A 9,045-nucleotide genomic window follows, 5' to 3' on the forward strand; every position below is an offset into this window, starting at 1 on the left:
GCAATGCTCACAAAAATCTAATTTGCAAGCTCGAGCACCCTTCAATAATCCTTGATCTATCAGTAATTTCAAGGATTTTTCACCAACATGCCCCAAGCGCATATGCCATAACCTGGTTGCTTCTAACTCTTGTTCATCAGTAGAAGCTGCCACTGATGCTGTCCCAATAATTGTACTACCCAGAAAGTAATACACATTGTTTCTTTTTCGGATTCCTTTCATTATCACTAGTGCACCATAGATAATCCTCAAAATCCCATCTTTTTCCCTCACTTCTAAACCTTTTGACTCTAAGGTTCCCACAGAGATGAGATTTCTCATTAAATCTGGTACATAATGGACACCTGTTAAGGTTCTGATTGATCCATCTTGATTCCTCAATCGAATTGAACCAATCCCAAGTGTGTCAAGAGGGGAATTATTTGCTGTGTAGACAATTCCACCTTTTAGTTCTTTAAAATCAAAGAACCATTCTCTATTGTGGGTCATATGGTGGCTACAAGCTGAATCTAACAGCCATGAACTGGAACACTGGTTGATGGAGTAGCAGCGAATGCGAAATCTGATATGCATCATCATACAACCACATTTGATTCTAAGACAACCTTTCCTCTTTCAGGTTTGCCTTTATTCTTTAGCATGGGACATTCTTTCTTCCAGTGCCCTTTTTCTCGACAAAAGGCACATTCATCTTTGCTCAATGTGGACTTTGACTTCGATCTGCCTCTCATTCTTTTATTTTGACTCTTCGAACGACCTCTAACAACAAGAGCTTCTGCTTCGACACTTGTGTTTTCTTGTTTGTCTTTCTTTTTCAATTCATAACTATACAAGGCATCTGTTACTTCACTGAGACACATCAACCTTCCATGAAGTAGAGTAGTTTCAAGATACTCAAACTCATCAGGAAGTGATCCCATCAACATCAGATCCAATCTTCGTCTTCAAAAGTCACGTCCATATTCATCACATCAGTCACCAGCTGATTAAAACTAGTAATGTGATCATTCATAGTGGTACCTGGTAACTATTTGAAGCGGAACAATCTTTTTTCATGTAGAGCTGTTCTGACCTCTTTTCTTCAAAAATTTCTCCTCTAGTGCCTTCCACAATTTACTTGTAAAAGTTCCTTAGAAAATGCATACTTCTACTCTCTAGAAAGACACGATCGAATAGTACCACATGTCAATCTATTGATCCTCTTCCATTCTTTCTCCTCAACATCATTAGGTTTCTCTCCTTTAATAGCAATGTCTAGACCCTGCTGAAATAGGGCATCTAGAACCTTACTTTGCCACATGCCGAAATGACTGTTGCCATAAAAAATCTCCACTGCCAAATTGAAGATGAAGAAGTTGTTGACGACGATGTGGATGTTTTTTATGTCGTCTGCCATTTCTGCTACAAATTCTATTTAATAAATGTCAATGCGGAATGTCAATTAGCCCAAGGAAATTTTTTTCTGATGTGGAAGATCAGCCTAAACCGCAACCACAGCATACTAAAATAAACCAAGAGCTCTGATACCAATTGTTGTGGAATTCAGGTTAATTTCCACCAATAATAACAAATTCATCTTGAAAACTATTATCTAGGTGACTAGTGTGAAAACGATTGTACTAAAAATCACCTCAAGATAGATTCCCAGGAAAGAGGAGGGGTCACAATGGTCCCTCTTAAAACTCACTTTCCTTAGACAGAACTACCAAGACAAGTATTTTAATAGGACAATAATTAACAACAACTATACCCGACAATAGTTATTAAATAGACATAAAGAACACCAAAATTTAACGAGGTTAGACCAAAATTATGCATACGTCCTCGAACACTACTAAATAATATTTCACTAATAGAGGAAATATTACAAGAGAGAGAAAAAATACAATAACCTTTAATATAGAAGAATGCTTATATTTGTGGATACAAAACTAAGGAGGAGGAGGCTATTTTATAACAAAAGAATTTTTCCTCCTCCTTATACACAACTAATGTGGGATTTTGCCAAAAACCAACAATTATTGCTACTCCAGAGTTTGTAGATCCTGTCGATTTCGATTTCATTGTTGTTGTTCTGTTGTTTCCGTTACTAATTTCTTTTGCTCTAATATGTTCCTTTACTTCTGTTGCGATCCTCCCCATTGCTCTTGTCACACTGTTGTCGAAACGATTTTTTCTTAATGGTGAAACAACGGTGAGATTTTAAAAACCACATTAATTCTTAATTATCTCTTTTTAATTTAAAACAAATGCGATTTAAAAGACCTCTCATTTCGAAAATTTTAGATTTCCTTTACGATCGAAAATACAATTCAAAGAGTCGCCACCATCTTTGATTAGGGTGTGATTGGGCACCCAAAAATGATGTCATTTTAAATAAAAATTAATTTTAATTAAAACAACAAATTGAGGCCTGCGTTACCAAAATCCAAGTTCGGGTCGGTTACGTGTAGGGAAGGATTAGCACCCCCACAACGCCCTAAATCGGTACCTAGTCGATTAATTAACGTCTTTGCAATGAAAATTTACAAATTCGAGTTTAATTTGATTTATAATCCCAACACAAAACACATGCGAATTTTATCATACTCAAAGCACCAATTGATTAAGTTAAATTACCCAACCATTAGAAAGATAAAGAATATTCGATTATTTAAAAATCGAGACCAGATCTTAAACAGTTATAACAACCTTTTCTCGATAAACTTAAATAAACATTTTTTTTCTTTCTAAATTTAAAAGTGATCATTCAATTTTTATGTGTTACTAATGGATATACTTTTAATTTAAATAGTTAAAAGCAGATATCTCAGTTAAGACAATCCACTTAAGACAATTTTAAATTAAAGGATATACCCTTAATCAATTATGTAATAATGTCGGGTTATGCTCATGAGGATATCATATACGAACTAAAATGTCATGCATTCAAACAAATTTCTAGTCTATAAAATATTCACATGCATTTATGGTTATCTATTTTACAAAGGAAATCTTAAATTCTTATATTCTAAGATTATTAAACCTATCATACTCCTATTAATATGTTACAAGGGCTTTCATGCTAAATAAATATACGATATATGAATACATACATTAACGCATTCATTAAAATAAAATAAAAACCTACTGTGAATAACCCAATCTTGAATTTAATATTACCATAAAGGATGAAAAGCTAAACATCAAATTATTAACCAAATACGAATTGATTAGTACATCACCAAGTCTGCCATAGGACTAAATTGTCAAACATCAAAACTCACAGTTAAATGCAAAAATAAACGAAAATGAAAAAACATAAGCTGGTGACCAAACAAATGCGCGTGAACTAGTAGAACCGAATTAAGAAAACAGAAAGACTGACTCAAGGACTAAAATATAATTAATTAAAAGATACTGGACTTCGCACCTGATTACTCCCTAACGTCCTAAACACGGATGATGATATAACTCTCAAAACGTCACCGTCTCGTCCCATTCCAAACGACGTCGCATCACTCCCGGACTCAAAACGCTGCCGTTTTGGCTCAGTTCTAAACGACGCCGTTTTGGTTACTGGATGATAGATACTTAGGGTAAAATTTTTACTTGGTTCATTATCTCTCATCCTTAACCGACCCTCGCCATTCTCTCATCCTTTCTTCCTCAAGGCTTCGCCAAGAAAACCCAAACCGATCATCTCCCCTCGCTCAGGACCTAGACTCGCAAGCCAAACCTAAACCTCATCGAGGACCCTCCTAAATACCTAAAATCAACATAGATCTAAGGTCAAAAGAGGTTACCTGAACGACTGGTGGTGGTTTTGGCCCTAAGCGATGTGAGTGAGTTTCTTCAGACGAATAAAGGTACGGGTTCGTTTTCTATTTTCAGCTTTCACTCTCTGGTTCTGAATGTTTTCTTTGTTTCGTGGATCTCTCGTTTGCTGTGGTTAATCTTTTTTTCTCTTGCTTTCTGTTTTTTTAAATAAGATAGATGTCAAATTTCCACTTTGGTGGGCGATAACATCAGCGTTGCCTAGATATCACTGCATTTAATATTAACTAATGGGTTAATTACAAATTTTTTGACTCAATTTTCTTCTATTTCCTATTATGGTCTCTAAAATTTTAAAACTTTTTATTTTCCTATTTTAGTCCCTCAAATGTTAAATCATAAATGGAAAAATGGTACGAAAGTTACGCTTGCCGATGTGGATTATTTTTATCGACATGAAATCCATGTATCATCCACAACATTTTTTTAACTTTATTTTCTTTTTTTAAAGATGAAAGTTCTATAGTTTCATCCAAGTGATATGTCGCCACTGCAATCATCGACGACTTCACCTCATTACCCGTACCACTATCAATTTAGATTTTACCTAGATCACTTTAAAACTCAATTATATCCGCAAAACTCATAAAATTGCAAACCATTATGATCTATATGTTCACCATATGATCAACGTGGAATTAAGATAGTCAATTCACTTCTTCTTTATCTACCACCCATCATTAATTTTTTTTTTGGATAAGTAAGTTATATTTCCATCCAAAAAGAAACAGCCAAAGCTGCTACAAAACGTTACAAACAATTATGAACAAGCAACAAATTACAACCTCAAATCAATATAACCATGCCTATACAACTTGATATTTACCTCCTCCAAAATCCTATTTACAATGACATCAATTGAACGAATCAAATTCCTATGATATCGATGGTTACGCTCCTCCCAGATAAGATAGAGAAAGCCAGTCCACAACAACTTAAGGGCACGAACTCGAAGGGTTTTTCCCCTGAGGTTTGACAGTAACCAGTGAAGCTGCTCGTCCCAGGCGCGAGCCATAAATGAGAGACCATGAGCGTTCAACACAGCTCCCCAAACGCCCCTAGCAAAAGAACAGTCAGCAAAAAGGTGGTCACGGGACTCCATTCCAGCACCACACAAGCCACAAACATTGTCAACAAGCAAGCCGAACCGAGCAAGCCTATCCTTGGTAGGCAGCCTATCGAGAATGACCATCCAAGAGATTAAAGAGAATTTGGGAATATGGCCAGGAAACCAGATTAACCTGTGCCAGCTAACTTTATCTCTACTGCCACGGATGTTATCCCAAATCCACTTACCATTGATTAAACTCCAATTAGCATAGGGGAAGAACAACCCCCTAGCCTCACCCCTCAACTTCAACAGTTTAGTTAAGATCCAGCTAAAGTGAGATTTGCACTCAACCTCCCAGAAACTCAAAGATTTAAAGCAATATTCCTTGATCCATGCAATCCAAAGCGAGCCCTCCCCAGCCAAAATGTTTCTGACAAGCAGCGGGCAGCAAGCTCTACTCCAAACCACAAGGTTTTTAAGCCCCAGACCACCCTCCGATTTTAAGGAACAAACCTGGTTCCAGCCAACACGGGCGCCCCTAGTTGGGGTGTCACTGCCCTTTCAAAAGAAGCGCATACAAAGCCTTTCAACATCCCTGATAATCCCTTTAGGAAGGATGAGCTGTTTGCTCCAGTAGTTGAAGATACCAAACAAGACAGTTTTGATTAACTGCAGTCTGCCCCCAAAGCTAAGGTTTCTATTAGACCATTGGTTGAGCTTGTGCTTGAGCCTGGCCAACAGAGCTGCACAGTCCTTACCTGTGAGCTTTCTAGTCACAAGAGGTACACCAAGGTACCTAACAGGAAGATGCCCTAGTCTAAAACCAGAAGCAGTACAAATCTGATCCAGAACATGAGAACTCAAACCACAAGCAAAGAATTCTATTTTCTGGGCATTCAACTTGAGGCCAGATAACTCATAAAACTTCTCTAAGGTGCTCAATACTCCCAAAACAGAATCTAGGGAACCATGGCAAAATACAAGCAAATCATCCGAGAAACAAAGATGAGTGAGAGGAACTCTTTTACATTTAGGGTGAACTTAAAAATTCTCTGCTTAGTAGCAACGTCCAAATGGGAAGACAACACATTAATAGAAATGATAAAAAGGTAAGGAGATAGGGGGTCTCCTTTCCTAATTCCCCTAGCACCCTTGAAAAACCCCACTAGGCTCCTATTTAGAGAAACAGAGAACATAAGAGTGGTAATACATCCTTTGACCCAATTACAAAAGATAGGAGGGAGCCCCAAAGCCTCAAGAACAGAAAATAAAAATCCCCAATTAACAGAGTCAAAAGCTTTTTGTAAATCAATTTTTATGGCACACATAGGGGAAAGACTTTTCCTTGAATAGCCCTTAACAATTTCCTGAGCTAACAAGGTGTTATCAACTATGTTCCTACCCCTAACATAGGCAGACTGACTCTGAGAAATCATGGCAGGGAAGAAAGGCATTAATCTATCCACCAGAATTCTAGTAATAGTCTTGTACACCACAGAACAACAAGATATTGGCCTAAAATCTCTAGCTAAACAAGGATTAGGGGTTTTAGGGACCAAAACTAAGGCAGTAGTGTTGAAAGCTGGCAACATAATAGAAGATTGAAAGAAGTACCTCACAGTAGAAATAAAATCTGCCCTAACAATGTCCCAGACAGCTTTGAAGAAACCAGAAGTGTATCCATCTGGGCCTAGACTTTTGTCCTTACCTTGCTTGAACAAGACCTTTTTAATCTCCAAACCATCCACCTCCTTAGTGAGAGACACTGCAGCATCATTAGGCAAGGAGTAAGGTAATAGATCCTTAAGGCTCTCCACAGAACAACCACTAACCATGGGATCAGCAGATCCAACAAGATAAGTGAAGAACCTAACTAACTCTGCAACCATCTCATCAAATGACTCATAGCACTGACCCTCTTCACTCATAATAACTCTGATAGTGTTATTCTTTTTATTGGACTCAACCTTCTGATGAAAAAACCTGGTATTTAAATCACCCTCCTTTAACCAGTGCCTGTAGAACTCTGACTCAGCAATTTCCAGGTCAACCAACTCAGCTTTGAGAATTCTTTCATCATTCATCCTCCTCTGACCAACATGGGACAGGTTAAAAAGCTGTAACTGCTCAAGATCGGATCTCTTGGACTTAACTCTACCAGATATGTCAGAGAAGAATTCCTTGTTAAAATCCTTAAAACATGATTTAAGCCTCTTTAATTTCCTTAACAAACACTGCATAGGGTTCCCATCACAATAGCCCAGCCAGGAATTCACAACAGTGCTCAGAAACTGCTCATGGCCAGTCCAACAATTAAAAAACTTGAAAGGCCTAGGCTTCTTAACCATGACCCCTTTATGTGACCAAAGCAGACCCAGACAGTGATCAGACACGCCTTGAGCCTTAAATTTAACAAAGGACTCAGGGAAATCCAGCATCCAATGAGGGTTGACCAGTATCCTATCAAGCTTTCTAGCCAAGAAAGAGTCTTCTTATCTGTTAGACCAAGTAAACAAAGGACCTAGAAAAGGATGATCCATGAGTTCAAGATCATCCAAGCATTCCTGAAATTCCCTCATATCAGGAGTATAGTGCACTCCTATAATTTCAAAGTCAGAACTTTCCTCTGGGCTAGCAGTAATGTTGAAGTCGCCCCCAATCACCCAAGATAAAGGACCCAAAACATTCTCTACAGACTTCAGATGGTCCCAAAGACCTCTCCTAACAACCCCATTATTGCTACCATAGATGGCAATAATACCAATTCTATGACCATCGACAGTGCCAAAAATAGTAATGGCCTGGTCACATTTCCTCAACACAGAAAGTGAAAGATTCCTCCTCCATAAGACCCAAAGTCTGCCTCCTTCAACATAATCATAATTCTCAGCCAAATACCAATCACTAGACAAGGAGGAGATAAACTTGGCAGAGCTATCTCTCCTGATCCGAGATTCCATAAAGCATATAACATCAACATCAAAAGAAATCAGTCTCTTCAAAACCTTTATTTGCTTTAGGGGGTTATTAATCCCCCTAACATTCCAAAATCCAACAATCAACAGGGAAGAGTAGAAGGAGCACCACTAACAGAGCCAAAGCTCACCCCAGTACCTTTGACTTTGTCAAAATTTTCATTTTTCTTCGATTTTATCTCATTGAGTAGAACATCCACCCCCAAAGAAGCTACACGAACCTTCTTAGAACCCTCTGACAAGTTATCAACCTTATCATAAGAGCCAACAGCTTCATTTTTCTTACCCCTAACCTTCTTTTTAATTGAATCTTGAAGAGGAGGGAAATCACCAACCTGGGAGGCAGTAAACCCAACATCCTCAGTTGAAAGACTAGTACCACACTGGCTAAAGACCACCTGCTCCTGCACACCAGTAGAAGCAGTCAAAGCAGCAGATTTATTCAAACCAGGAAAACCATTAATCATAGCGGAAGAAGTTATTCTATCAACATTAACCTCCTACAAAGATTGCACAGAGGTCTCAATGGAATTCCCCACACTCAGCCCTATTTTAATCTTGGAATTACAGTTACTCTTAAGAGTAGCCTCACCACTTGAACTGCCAAGAACAGCCATGCAGCTAGGATCAGGCACAGGCATATTTGGGTCAGAAACAGGAGCAGCTAAGTTAGATACATAATCTGCAGAAGAATTAGAAAAGTCCTTTTTCCTCCAAACTTTAACATCTCTAGGCTTCAGAGAGTGTCCAACCTCCATACATGAACTGACATGGTGGCCAAACACTTTGCATTTAACACAACTCTTAGGTAACCAAGGAACATGAACTCTGATTCTAACAGAAGACCCATTCAAAAGCACATGAATCAATTCAGGAATAATCTCACCAACTTCAAGCTCAACACACACCTTGGCATATTCCAGTCTCGTCCTAGAAGCAGTTATGGAATCCATATACAGGGGAGTGCCTATCGCACTAGCTATGTAACTGAGGCCCTTGCGAGTATAAAGCTCCAGAGGAACATTTTGAAGCTGAACCCAAACCGGCATACAGGACAAATCAAAACTAAGATTCTGAAGACCTGGCTCCCATTTCCTTAAAATTAGGGGTTTGTTCTGAATATGCCAAGGGCCGTTATCCAAGACCCAGTCCCTCAGATCAAGATTCAAGAAAGAAAAAACATAAAGATTAGGGCCAGCTAAA

The 9,045-nt window shown here is 38.4% G+C and overlaps 1 protein-coding gene across 1 annotated transcript; it reads right to left on the reverse strand.

Annotated features, from left to right (window-relative positions):
- Positions 1–4,594: 4,594 nt before the first annotated feature.
- LOC120217317 lies at positions 4,595–7,305 on the reverse strand. Its single transcript, XM_039214476.1, has 3 exons — positions 6,018–7,305; positions 5,525–5,826; positions 4,595–5,425 (listed from the first exon to the last, which is right to left on the reverse strand). The coding sequence occupies exons 1-3, from the start codon at positions 7,303–7,305 to the stop codon at positions 4,595–4,597; spliced, it is 2,421 nt and encodes an 806-aa protein (XP_039070407.1).
- Positions 7,306–9,045: the final 1,740 nt, after the last annotated feature.

Source organism: Hibiscus syriacus, unplaced genomic scaffold (assembly GCF_006381635.1).
Source record: "Hibiscus syriacus cultivar Baekdansim isolate YM2019G1 unplaced genomic scaffold, ASM638163v2 tig00000773_pilon, whole genome shotgun sequence".
Classification (NCBI taxonomy): Eukaryota; Viridiplantae; Streptophyta; class Magnoliopsida; order Malvales; family Malvaceae; genus Hibiscus; species Hibiscus syriacus.

Coding starts and splice junctions, on each gene's coding strand:
- LOC120217317 (XM_039214476.1), bottom strand. CDS start 7,305: ATGCTGGATTTCCCTGAGTCCTTTGTTAAATTTAAGGCTCAAGGCGTG. Junction 5,827..6,017: donor CCTAGTGGGGTTTTTCAAGG/GTGCTAGGGGAA, acceptor ATGGTTCCCTAG/ATTCTGTTTTGGGAGTATTG. Junction 5,426..5,524: donor GACTGCAGTTAATCAAAACT/GTCTTGTTTGGT, acceptor TTCTTTTGAAAG/GGCAGTGACACCCCAACTAG.